The following is a 13180-nucleotide window of genomic DNA, read 5'->3' as shown; positions in this document are numbered from 1 at the left end:
CTTGTTGTCCGCCCAGGTTGTGAGGTGACTGGTCGGGGATTGGGTGCTCCGCCTCTGAGGGGCGGGGCCTGAGGTAAATGCGGGCCAATGGCTCTTTGAAGATGAGAGTCGGGGCCTGAGGTGAATGTGGACCAATGGATCTTTAAAGACGAGAGGTGGGATTTGAGGTGAATGCGGACCAGTGGATCGATGAAGGCGAGGGGCGGGGCCTGAGGTGAATATGGACCAATGGGAGCTGTGAAAAACTTATGGGCGTGGCCTGAGGTGAATGCGGACCAATGGATCTGTGAAGACGAGGGATGAGGCGGGGCCGAGCCGGATCTGAATCCCGTGAAGTTTACCTTCATTGAAACTGTGCCGATGAGTGGCCAGAGTAGGGGCGGAGTAGCAGCCTAATCCTGGGGCAGCCACAGTCTCTCGCAGTTTCAAGGCTGAAGGTCCGAGGGCCTCTGTCTGCTTTACGAGACGTTTGCTAGACCGGTGCAAGACCTGAGGGGTTCTCAGTAGGACGAGTAGCAAAGGGCCGAGGGCAGACCATGAAGAGATCAGAGGTGCAGAACAGAGAAGGGCGGGTGCTGAGTTATCAGGGTGTCGCCTAGGCTATCGGCCACCAGTCCTGTCCCAAAACTTATCTCTCCTCGCAAGAGCTCACCCACCCTGTTCAGGGGCGCCTTGCTGTGGATCTGGAGCAGCTGAACCTCAGTCTGTCTCCTGAGGCTTCATTCTGTCCAAACTTAGGTATACAAAGTTGGCGTAAGCAGTTTCCACTCAGAATCAGAGAATTTCCCTTGAGGAAAAGAACCTTTTCTTGGCACAGTGGGATCGCGTGGGCAGAGGAGGGACGGAGAGGCTAGGTAGCAGCTAGCCAGCGGAAATGTCCTTTCCTCCATATGCTCCAGCCTGGCTGGTTTTCCACTCCTCAGGCAAGTGCCTGACTGAGACCCTTCCTGTCTAACCTACAGTGTCCTCAACCATATTAGACTAGTGAAATAAAAACAGTTCCCCACCCCCAGCTTCATATTTGAAGCCACTTGCTCTGTCAGCATCCATTGTGTACAGTCAGAGCTGGGAGCAGAAAAAGTGGCCCCAGTTACCAATTGGGTGGAAAGGTTGGAAACTAGGATGCTCATCACAGGAAACCTGGGAACACAGTGTCTGTCCGTCAAGGCGTGTGCAGAAGACTGGCTATCAACTCCTAATGTTGCTCTCTGGAAACTGAACATTGGATGGTCTAAGTACCTAAAATGAATCTGTAAGAAGGGCCAGGGAAAGTGAAGAGGGCTGAATGCTTGCTCTGCATAATGGAGGCTTGGATTCCATCCCTGGTACCACACTGTTGGACAGGAAGGATGAGGACAGCAGGAAGCGACCCCCACACCAAGTCCAAAGTAGCCAGGTGTGATCCCAGAGCAAAACAGAAAAATAAAAGGCTAGAAAAGAGGGTGCGCTGCATCTTCTGGCTACTTTAGGGGCTACTCTAGGGGTTACTCAGGGGCTACTCCAGGTGTGCATGGGAGTGCTCAGAGAACCATGAACTTCTGCATGCAAAGCACGCTCTCCACTCTGCTGAACCATCTCTTCAGCCCATTATTATTCTACTTCTAGAGTGATGGGCAGGACTCAGCCCTGGGGTACTGGCCTGGTAGGTCTGACAGTTTGGTACCCTGGCTCAGTGCTCCTCAGGGGTCACCAGGACAACACCTAGACGTGTTTAGAAGGCCATGGGATGCTGGGGATTCAACTCAAGCCTTACTCATGCTTGGCATGTACTCTACTATTTGGACTATTACCCTAGACCTCCAGCTTCAGGCTTAAAATAATTATGTTAGGAGTGAGTGTACAGAGGGTAAGGTGCTTGCCTAGCATGCAGCCAACGTTGGTTAGAACCCCCGGGACCACATGTGGTTCCATGAGCCCCGCTAGGGGTTGCTTCTGAGCACTGAGTCAGGAATATCCTGTTAGGACAATTAAATATGCCACCCCTCAAAAAAGAAAGTTAGAAAAAATTTAAAAGAGGACTTGCATGTCTTGCAAGTGGATTGAATCTAGACTAAATCCCTGGCACTGTACAACAAAAAAAGTCCAGGGATGTGGTTCAGCAGGAAAGTGCTTGCCTTGCATGTTAGAACCATACACAAAAATAAAAGTATAAATTAAATTTTTAAATGAGGGAAAGAACAGGAAGAAATACTCCATGGAGCCAGAGAGACAGTGCAGCAGGTAGGGCATTTGCCTTGCATGCAGCCAACCTGGGTTCCATCCCTGGCATCCCACAGGGTCCCCTGAGCACCACCAGAAGTGATTCCTGAGTGCAGAACCAGGAGTAACCCCTGAGCATCACCTGGTGTGGCTCAAAAAAACAAAATAAATAAGTGCTTCAAAATATTAATTATAGAGAAAGGTCAAAGGTGAAGCTGTATTTTATCATTTTCCTAGCAACTTTGGGTGACTCTGGTAAGAAACTTCTCCCATCTTTTTTTTTTTTTTTTTTTTGCGTCACACCCGGCGATGCACAGGGGTTACTCCTGGTCTGCACTCAGGAACTATCCCTGGCAGTGCTCAGGGGACCATATGGGATGCTGGAAACCAAACCTGGGTCAGCCAGGTGCAAGGCAAACACCATACCCGCTGTGCTATTGCTCCAGCCCCAACTCTCTCTCCCATCCTTTTTGGGGAGGACTCAGGTTCACAGTTCTCAAGTTTGGGTAAAGATGACTGGTGTAAGATTAGTTGGCAGCACTAGGGGGCAGCACCTGCTCATCTGCTAACAGGGAACTTGGGCAAGATGTGCTCAGGGGTAGTGGCTGAGGGCACAGTCTTCTCAGTGAACAAGCTGCTGCTCCCTCCAGATCCAAACTCAGGACCTGCCTGGGATGTGGGGTACCTCCTCTGTGGGGGCCTTATGGTCTTTGCATGGCTTGGGGTGGACCTAGTCCTGGCCGTGCTAGCACTTAGGCAAACCTTTTGCTCTTTTTCTCTTTAAGTTTGAGATTTACTCATTTGCCTACACTCTTATTTCAGAAACGATCCCAGAGACAGCCTGTAGGTTGTTTATATCAAGTCCTTTTATTCTGATACCACAGAATTACCTTGTCACGATACAGGGGGAGGGACACCGAAGTACCACGAGTTCTCACAGAGCACAAGAGGACGGCACACAATTCACAAGGTCATGTGGAGGACTCGGGTCATTGCACTTACAACTGTAAACTTGTTTGTTTGACTTTGTACAGCACTCTTCCCCCCCTCAATAAAGGAGAGAAGGAGAGAAAGGAAGAGAGGGAAGAAGGGAGGGAAGAAAGGGCTGAAGGGAAAGCAAAAACAAGACGTGGAAGCTAGCAGGGAAAAGGCGTTGGGTGCCACCACTCTCCAAGGCCTTGTGCTTGGAGAGAAGGAGCTTATTTGATCCCAGAGGCTGAATGAGGCAGACACGCACACACATACACACTCACACGCTTGTTCACATGCACACACACAATATCTCAAGACTTCCATGGCGCTCCAGTGCCGCCCCACAAGGCTGCAGGGATGTTGGTATCCAGAGAGACAGAGTTGACAACTCTGAGGCATTCTAGTTGATCAGGCCTGTCCCTCTGACCCTGTCGGAGTCCACAATAACGAGTATTTACAGAGTTGGGGCAGGGCAAGAGGGCAGGGAAGGGGCCCACAGGCTGGGACCACACTGCCATGGCAAAGGATCTGCCTGAAAAGCTCCCCCCAGGCTCCAGAAGACAAGCTGTCGCTGCAGCCAGGCTGCCCTCCTCACGGGCCCTGAGACCGCTCTCTGCTCCAGGACTAGAAGGATGGTGGGGCAGCATCACTGTGAAGTGTGTGCACTGGGTCCTAAAGTGGACAGAGGAGGCAGTGCCCTTGCTGACACTGTGGATGGAGAAGGCCTGGACCACATCCCAGAGTTCCTTGCCTATGGGAGATGTGCTTGATGCTCCTTGCTGTCCAAGGCACCGAAAACCACTCCCTAGCCTCTGGCTATAGTGACCTAGAGCAACAGTTGCTCCAGCCACTTTCACAAGGAATAAATGCGTCTCGTGGACACACTAGGGGGTGGGGAGTGGCAGATGTCAAAAATTTCAAAGTCGAATTGGCTAGAAAGGCAATCTGCTGAAAAGCTGTCATGTGGTAGAGGCCATCCACCCCTATCACCTTGCCCATTTCCTGCCCCTGGCCCCACCCTGGCCTTTGGTGGGAAGGACAACTTGGTGCCCCTATATCCAACCCCTAAGCCCTCCCCACACAGACCTGGCCCTGGCTGCCCAGAGGTGCTGCAGAGTGGTCTCCCTCAGCCCTTGCTCTGCTGGCCTTAGTCAGTCCAGACCTGATCTGTGAGATGAGGCAGCTGTCCTGGGGGATGGATGAGGCTCAAATCTAGAGTTTCAGCCCCACTGAATGAGCAGCCTGTCTCCTAGCTGCCAGCAGTGGGCCAGGATCCTTCTCTGAAGTGGAGTATAGACCTTAGAGGAAAGCATGAGAAATGTGGACCCCTGAGAAATGCATGGAGCAAACCAGAGCACTCTGGAGGAAGGCTAGGCCTCAAGGGGGTAGGCAGAGACTGCCGCTCGTACTCCTGGCTCACCAGTGGAGAAGTGATGAGTACTGTGGGACTTAGGAGTCAGAGATAGGAATGAGCAGAGAGTTTTGGCCCTGGGCACAGATGTGGTGAGGGCCACAATAGAACCTTCTGGAAAGTTTGCTATGGAGAAGCTTCCTAAGAGACTACTGAAAACCTTCGTGGACACCCATTCAGGTCCAAATAACATAATCAGCTGTCCTCATTACAGCTGCCAGAGGTTCAGCTCTTCCGGAACATGTTGTGACCCCAGCCTCAGCCTAGATCTCTTGACCACAGGCCTTTGAGTGTCCCTGTCACAAGGGAGAGGCACAGAGAGGAGCAGTCAGGCGCTGGGGTGCCTTGGACAGAGTTAAGCCCTGGCCTGGCTTTTGTCTCTCTGGCCACAAGTGCAGCCCAGCTGTGTCCTGCTGGGAAAGGGTGCCCAGAGGCCTCTGGCTCTGGCTTGGGTAAGAGGAGGAGCCACTTACATCTGGAGATCCCATCACAACCTTCAGAACATTCACACTCACACATCCTGTGTGGGCTCCCACCTGCGTGCCACTTGCCACGGTTGGTCAGAGAAAGCTGCAGAGCACGTGGGGCCTTGCACTAACCTGCCCTGCAACCCCGCACGCTCCACTCGGGCGCGAAGCCCAGCAGGTCCTCACTAGCTCGTGCGGAAGTCAGCTAGAAGCACTCCCGGAGGAGATATTCTGAGGCAAAAAGAACTCCAAGCAAGAGAGAGGGTCAAGCATTTAAAATGGATGAAGTCGTGCAAAGAGGCTGCGAGCTGTGCATGCTCCACTGCGGGACAGGCGGTGGCTCGCCTGGCAGCAGCGAGTCCTGCCACAGGTCAAACATGCCACAGACTGAGAATTTCACACACACGGTGGGAGTGGGGATGGGGTTTGATATGCGCATATCTATCTGGTTTCTTAATTGCAGGTTTGCAATTAACTTCTTATACATAACATGGAATTTATTAAATATTAACAGTTGTCTTTGAGGGTTTATATTTCATTGCATAGAATATTAGAGATGAGACTTGTGGCTGTGCCCAAGATGAAGGGAAGCCCCCAAAGGAAGGGTGTGAGGGAGGCAGGCTGCCCAGTCCACCAGGTGGACGAACAGTGCCACGCTCCCCACCACAGGGCTCTGGGCCCTTCCTTCGGCTGGCAGAAGCCCTGGCCTCTCTGCTCTGAGCATGCTCACTGATGATGGCTTAAGAAGGACTGGAATTGCACAGTAAACAGAGGCGGGCTGAGGGGCCTCCCTAGACCTCGCCCTGGAGTTGTGCTCTTGGTGGCCTGCTGCCCACTATTGCTTCTAAGTCAACATTCTCCCTGTGCTGAGCAGGGGCAGAGCAGAGAGGAAACCAAACCATCCGTCACAAGGTGGTGGTGGTGGAGGGGAGAGGCAGGGAGGGAGCACAGAGAGAGAAAAGGAGGAGAGGAAACAAAAGAAAAAAATGTTTATGAGGTATACATGTAAATCAAACCGAAATGATTAAGGCTGCTCTTGAAATCAAAAGAAATCCCCAGGTGTACAAATGAGGAGCCGGCTGGTGGAGACGATGGCGGTGCCGCTGGGATGCTCACGATGGCTGGGGGATGGCTTTGAGGTGGTGGCAGGTGAATCAGTACGCTGCCACCCATGGGCTGGGAGGAGTCTCAGCCGGTGCCCACGCTGCTTTTTCGGTCCTATGGCCTCTGATTTCAGCGATGAGACAGTGGTAGGTCCTAATGTTTGTAAAGTTCTCCCAACCCCACACTAGCCACGTGGAGTTCTGCTCCCAGGTCACCCAGAAGAGCTGGGTGAAGGGGGCAGGGCCTTGTGGCCACTGAGGGATCCGGGCCAGCTGGAATGTGAAGGAAACTGAGCCTGGGGCCCCCAGCCCTCAGTCAAAGCCCCTCTCCAAGGCTGTGGAAAAACTTCTGGCATCGTGAAGGAAGGGCAGCATCCATCAGAAACAGGCAGCGTGCCCCCAAACTCTGTGTATAACGCATCGGAAGCCTGGCTGGCTGGGTGGGTGGGCGGCTGCGGTGGGAAGAACAGCTGGACGCTGCTGGGGCCTCCTCCCTCCCCGCGGCAGTGAGGCCCGGAGCAGCATGGGAGCCTGGCATCTTGCCAAAGCCGGCAGGGGTCATGCCAGTGGTTGCTCTTGTCCAGCAGGGGCTTCACTCAGGCAGTTGCTGTGAGGAAACAGCCCATCCTCACCCGAGGCCTGCCTGCCTCGTCCCACAGGGGGCAAATCTTTGGGCCAAACGGTTTGCCAGATAGTAGATGCTTGAAAGGAAAAAGGAAGGAAAGGGGAGGGAAAGATGAGAAGAAAGTTTTAGTTGGGGGCTGTGGACAGCAGCTTCCCAGCCCCCTGTGCCACATGCCTGGGCCTCATGGAACCCATCACTAGGGCTGGGCAGGGCGGTGCTTGGATAGGTTTGCACTCACAGAGAGAAGGATGGGGATGGGATGGGGAAGAACCAGGTTAGTTAGGAAGGGACATTTCCTTAACATGATACAAATTGGGTTTTATTTATTTGTTTTTTTCTGTTTTGCTTGTAAGACACAGTGAGCGTTTTGTGTCAAATGCACACACGTGAATCCACTATGCAGGAGACGAGGGGCACAGAAACACTGGCAGCTTGTTCCAGGTAGGAGCCAAATGCCAGAACTCGGGGGACCTTTACCCATAGCTGGTGCTCAGAGTGGCCCCACGTTGTCTGGCAGGACCCAGAACAAGCCACACTCTTGGTCCCTCTTCCCAGTGAAGAAATCTGGGCTCCAGATCCAAGGTTGGGAACGCCCCTGCTGGCCCTCCCCTGCGCCCCACTTCTGGCTGCATATCTGTTCCGGGGCCAACTCCAAAGCACCATGTGGCTCAGTGGGAAAGTGAGTGGGAGCCTGCTGTCGAGGGTTGAGGACAGGACGGATGCTGGAGTGCTTCTTGTGGCTACTGGGAGCAGAACAAATTCTGTGTTCTTGGCCACCCAAGTCCACTCAGCTGGATTCTAAACCCCCACCCCTCAGACTTCACCCTTGACCACCTCCCCCTCCACAGGGCTCTGGCTGTGCTGACTTTTTGCCTGTCCCACAGCCCAGTCCCTTCATACCATCATCAGAGCCCTCTGTGGGTGCTGGTCCCCACCCACCCGGGGCATGGCCTGTAGCAGCTGCTTCTGTTCCCTTATCCCCTTCCCACCATGGTCTCCCGTGCAGACCCAGATCCTAGCGCCTGGACACTTCACCTAGGAAGGGCCCAGGGCACCCTTGTGACCTGTTTGCTGGGGGCTGGGCCCTGCAATACACAGGACTGTCCAGTCTGAGAAGTGGCAAATGAGTCGTAGGAGGGGGCCCCGTTCCCTGTGCAGAGTAGCCCTAGTAGCTGGAACCTTTCCTCTCACAGGGCAGGGCTGGGGCCCGAGCAGGCATCTGGAAGAAGCTTCTCACCCTGCCAAGGCCACTGCGGCAGGCAGGGAGAGGTGCTCCTGCTCACAGGCCTGGGTTGCTCTGGGGTTGCGACTGCTGCAGGGGCGATCCCCTTTCCTCTCTGGCCCTTTCCGGCCACCCCACAATTCGCTGTGCTTTTCTGTGTGGATCCACCACTCTGTCTAGATGGCATACCTGGGGCTGCCTTCCCAACTAGCAGGAACAAGGGCAGCACCAGGCGCCCAGGGAAGAGGCCTGTGCCCCAACAGGAAAGTTTGGGAACACAGAAGACTCCTGTTGTGACTCAGGCTTTGCTGGCCCATCTCCCCAAATGACTACCTACCTGAGGATTCTTGTCACCCCAGGAACTGCCAGAATCCCACCAGGCCCTTCTGAGCTCACAGTGAGGAACTGAAGGGGTCTGGTCCGCTGGACCTGGGTTTCATCCCTTCTCTGCCCACCCTGCCCTGGTCCTGACACTCACTGTTATACGCAGAGTCCAGAGCTGTGCCCAGGTCTCTGACTCCAGAGATTTTTCCACAGCAATGATATCATCTCCCTTCATGTCTTCAAGAGCCTGTGGGGCGTTCACAGAGGAGGATGGGGGAGGAGATGCAGCCCAGGGGCCCCTACACCAGTGAGAGTCCCGTGGGGGTTGAAGAAGGGCCTTGCGCTTTTCACTGGATGGGTGCAGGGCACGGGCTGGGGTTCTGTGGCAGGGCCTCTCTTTCTCTTGCCCTCCCACACCTCAGCTCTGGCCACGTTCTCTGCAGACATTTCCCAGAGGCCCTGGCGGGACTGAGGAACCCCTGTCTCCGTACCCCTTCCCAAGGGAGGCTGCTCATACTCACCCAGCAGGGCGTGGTCACCAGAATGAGGAAAATTTTTTGCCAAAAGCAGAGACAGCTGTGAGGCAGAAAAAGGAGAGGGGCATCAGGAGGTTAAGCCAGGCTTCCTCCAGGTCAGGGCTGCTTGGCAGAGCTCAGCCGCTCACCCTGAGGCACAGCGACGGCCCAGAGAATCACTGAACAGCAGCAGGTGGGCCTAAAACAGGCCTGGGTCTGAGTGGCTGAGCTCTGAATTGTCCCCCAGCCCCATCTCTGCCTACCTTCTGTCAGCTTGCCAGCCTGCTCTGCTGCACCCCCCGGGAGGATCTTGGAGAACACACTCTCTCCTTCGGCACCTGGTTGGCCAGCAGGAGCCCCGGGGGGTCCTCCAGGCCTGGCTCCGGCCTTCACCCCTGGGGGAAAGACACCACCATGAGGAACCAAGCTGGGCCCAGCTGGGAAAGAGCCACAAGGGTACAGGAATCTGGGGAGCCAGGGGGGCCCCGGGGGAGGACAGAAGAATAATGAGGAGGAAGAAGGAAAAGGAAGCAGAGGATAAAGGGGGATGGAGGGCGGCAGAGATAGAGAATGCTGAGAAATGAGAGGCGGGAAGGGGGAGGAAGGAGTAAGCCCCAGGCTGACCTGGGTGGGCTTGGTGGTCCCCTCAGGCCTCCTGCCCAGAGCCAAGGCCCGTGTGCTGGCAACCCCACTGGCTCACCGGCTCATTTTAAACCTGGGCAGCCCACTGGGCACTTCCTCAGGGGGCAATGAGGACACAAGTACAGGAAAGCTCAGGGTGCTGGGGGGTCCAAGAGGGGAGCCCAGGTCCTCTGTGCTGTCCTGAAGGCACCCAGAGACCAGCTCACCTGCAGCAGGGCCTGACGGCGGCTGGGTCTGAGGGGGTCTCCCTTGCTGGGGTGCTTTGGCTGTCCCTTTAGCGCTGTCGGCCTGTTCTGCCCGGGCCTGAAACAGAACCCACAGCTCAGATGCCATCCTTTGCCCAGTCCTGGAGTCCACCCTGGAGCCCTACTTACCGCTCCTGCTGGCGGGGGGCCTGTGGCCGCAGCAGGACCTGTCTGAGGCTTTCCTGCTGGCTGGCTGGCAGCAGAGGCTGGGCCCCGGGCGCTGACCTGGGCCTGCTGCTGCAGCCGGACCTGCTGGGGACCTTGGGGTGCAGGCTGTTGCGGCGGCGGCTGCTGCTGCTGCTGTGGCGGTGCCTGGCGTGAGGCTGCCGTGGGCGTCTGCCGGGACATTGGAGCTTGGGACTGCTGTGGCCCTGAAGCTGCCTGCCGGCCTGGCAGCTGCTGCTGCGCTTCTGGCTTTGGCTGCGGTGCCGCAGGCCCAGAGTGAGCCTGCCGGGAGCCCTTCTTGCTTTCGGAAGGATGGTGGTACGCGGACGAAGCGCGGGATGGCTGGGAATATTCAGCAGAGCTGGGGTACCCAGGCTGACCCTTTTTCTGCATAGCCGGGCCAGGACTGGACTGAGGGTGAGGCCGGGTCTCATGGCGACCCAGGTCCCGAGCATGTGGTTTGGCAGCACGCCGGCCAGGTTCCTCACCAGCGTGGCGACCCGAGTGCCGCCCATGGTCGCCATGATGCCGGTGTTCCTTGGCTGAGGTGTGGCGGCTTGGGCCACCCTCATCATGCGGCCACATGCCCTCCTCGGGGGGTTCATCGTAGTCATGGTAGCTGTGCCTGGCTGGGCCTCGCTTCTGGGAGGAGGAGACTGCGTGGCCCCCGTGGTGCCTGAACCGGTCAGAGCGGGCATCCCGGGGCTTATCAAACCAGTCTGTCTCCTCCTGGCCCAGGTGATACGCTTCAGAGACCAAAAACAGAACACGATCAGCCCCCGGAATGGCCGCATGGGGAGGCAGCTGAAGCCATGCAAGGAGACCACAGAGGGTGGGCCGCTGCCACAAGCATCACACCAGGTCCCCAGCACCCCCTCCCACCACTGGGGCCAGGGCACGGCAGGACAGGCAAGAAGGGCAGCCTGTGGCAGGGCCCCCAGGACATCTCGGAGCCCAGAGCCCCATGGCAGGCAGGCCCCCCAGGTCCCAAGCATCGCAGAAATCACCCCCAGCTGCCATTACCTTCGCTGTCGGAAACTACGCAGTGGGAGTCATCCAGGATGTAGCCTTCTTCGCGCTTATACGTGTGAGCCCGTGGCCCGTCCTTGACGTGTTCCTGGACATCAGGCATGGAATGGCTGGAGCAGAACTGTGGGCAAGTATCCCCTGGAGGGAGGGCGCCCCCAGCAGGGCGCGGCCGCCCCAGGGGGCTGACAGGGCTCTCCTCTTCGGAGGTTTGGCTCCTCATGGGGGGCCGAGCCCGGCCATGGGCCATACCCAAGGATGAGGGCTTGGAGCCCCCCTTTTGGTGTCGGTCCATGATCTCCCGTTCCCGCTCATATCCCTTAGCCCGGCCACTGAACTCGTGACTGGACAGCTTCTCCCCGCTGTAAGCGGAGGAGACCCGGGAGCGGCTGCTCCCACTGTACATGCGGTCATCCTCCTCCACCGGGTCCCGGCTGGACACCCCGTAGTAACGCTGCTGCTCATACACATTCTTCTTCAGCCCATAGGTGATTTCATCCTGGAACTTCCTTCCGCGAGAGGCCAGGCTGCCGCTGGCTGCGGAGGATGGATAGGAGGCCAGATCTGACTCCACGTCTTTGGCCTCTTCGATTGGGGAGAACTTGGAGATCTTTTGCTCCATGCCCTGCTTCCGGTGCTTGCTGCGCTTTGATGGAACGGCGGCTGGAGCCAGGCTCTTGGAAGGGTGCTTGGGCCCCACAGGGCCTGGACCATACTTATCTGCTCGTGCCCCGTGTCTGTGGTCACTGTCACTGTAGTAGTGGGTGCTGGTGGATCGGCCATTGCTGTCCATGCCCCGGTGATGGCCACTCTTCCCCCGTGGGTCATATGAGTCCTCCTCGGACTCCTCTTCCCCTCTGGTGTAGCAGCAGGGCAGCACTGGCCCCTCCAGGCCACCTGGCTCTCCAGGCTCTTTCCCTGGCCGCCCACCGCTGCTGGGCCCCAGGGGGTCCAGCCGCTGGCTGTCTGGGGCAGTGGAGGTGCTATCCTTGGTGAGCTCACTGATGTCATCGATCATCACATAGTTCCGAGGGACATTCTGCTCCAGGCTGGTGTAGTGGGAGTCAGAGGGGTAAGTGGGGGCTGGGCCCAGGCTCACACTGCCGTGGTCACCAGCCCGGGCCATCTCAGGAGCCTTGCCTTGCTCGTAGCTCACTGCTGGGCCACTGTAGCTGGTCTCAGATGGGGCTGACGACATGGCCACGGCGGGACTGGCAATCACCTCGTAGTTGGTGGGCACTTTCTGTTCCAAGTCGGCTAGTGAGGTCTGCCGTGGCTTTTGGTGTGGGGCGCGGCTGTCTGCTGGGACGGGGTAATGGGTGCTTTGTGTGCTTGGCATGGGTGTTTGGGCTGTGTAATGGCCGGTGGGACGGAAAGCTTGTTGGCTTGGTGGGGTGGGCTCAGTTGGGTAGCTGGTGCCAGGAGGAAAGGTAGGGGCTGTTGGGTACGTGCTAGAGCTGGGGTAGGTGGGAGCCTGGTGGGCTGGGAATCCATTCTGACTCGGCCCTCCAGTGCCTGCAGGATACTGCGTGGCCGGAGGCTGGAACCGGGGCTGCTGGAAGGCGGTGGGGACAGAGGGGGTGGTAGGAGCAGCAGCAGGGGCCGTGAAGTCTGCATACTGGCCAGCGGGAGTGGCGCAGCCCTGGAGCCGCAGCTGGTTGAGCTCACTGTCTGACAGGTAGTCACGGTGCTCGCCCAGCCCCCGCAAGGGTGGGTAGTCACGGCCGGTTCGGTCTTTGGACAGAGACTCTTTGCGCTGTGTGATCCCCAGCTCCAGGTACTTGAGCTTGGCGTCGATCTCCTTCTCCTCCTCGTCCAGCTCTGCCTGCTTCTTACGCAGCTTGGTGGACTCATGCTCCACTAGCCGCAGGTCCCGGTCCAGCTCCCGGAGCAGGCTGGCCTTGGTGGCAGGGACAGCAGTGGGCCCTGCCAGCCCACGCTGCAGCAAGCTGGCTGCATACAGCTGCTGGGAGGCCTGGCCTGCCAGGGGCAGGTGGGCCTCCTCTGGAGGGGGGCTGGGAAGTGTCCGCTTCACCTTGCGGGCCAGGCCGTTGGGTGGCAGCGCCGACACCTGAGACAGAGGGAAGGGTGGCAGCACTGAGACCCAAGGTGTCGGTGGCTTAGCAGGGCACAGGGCAGTCAAGCTCAGGCTTGGGCTGGGGTAGTGGTTGGGTGCCACAGTTGGCCCCGGATCACCAGGCAGCCTTGAGGCTGCCCTGCCCACTCCCTGGTCTGGGAGAGAAGGCTCAGGACCACTTGGGGGC

At 57.3% G+C, this 13180-nt stretch overlaps 1 protein-coding gene across 3 annotated transcripts in view; it reads right to left on the bottom strand.

Annotated features, from left to right (window-relative positions):
• Positions 1 to 3043: 3043 nt before the first annotated feature.
• BSN (bassoon presynaptic cytomatrix protein) overlaps positions 3044 to 13180 on the bottom strand; it is a 103253-nt gene continuing 93116 nt past the window's right edge. Inside the window, exons 6-12 of one of the 3 annotated variants that reach the window (XR_008794493.1) lie at positions 10914 to 12987; positions 9855 to 10636; positions 9687 to 9783; positions 9102 to 9233; positions 8845 to 8899; positions 8478 to 8570; positions 3044 to 6853 (exon numbers count right to left, since the gene is read on the bottom strand). Coding sequence is in view for 1 of the 3 variants with exons in the window: in XM_056129334.1 (XP_055985309.1) it covers positions 8859 to 8899; positions 9102 to 9233; positions 9687 to 9783; positions 9855 to 10636; positions 10914 to 12987 (3126 nt within the window). In the remaining 2 variants the exon portion in view is untranslated. Of the gene's footprint in view, positions 6854 to 7208; positions 7521 to 8477; positions 8571 to 8844; positions 8900 to 9101; positions 9234 to 9686; positions 9784 to 9854; positions 10637 to 10913; positions 12988 to 13180 lie in introns of those variants that run through there. The other 2 variants (XR_008794494.1, XM_056129334.1) reach the window with 2 other exon arrangements.

Source organism: Sorex fumeus, unplaced genomic scaffold (assembly GCF_029834395.1).
Source record: "Sorex fumeus unplaced genomic scaffold, SorFum_2.1 ptg000072l, whole genome shotgun sequence".
Classification (NCBI taxonomy): Eukaryota; Metazoa; Chordata; class Mammalia; order Eulipotyphla; family Soricidae; genus Sorex; species Sorex fumeus.
Note: the sequence above shows the minus strand (reverse complement) of the source record. Positions and strands in the feature narration are given on the sequence as shown.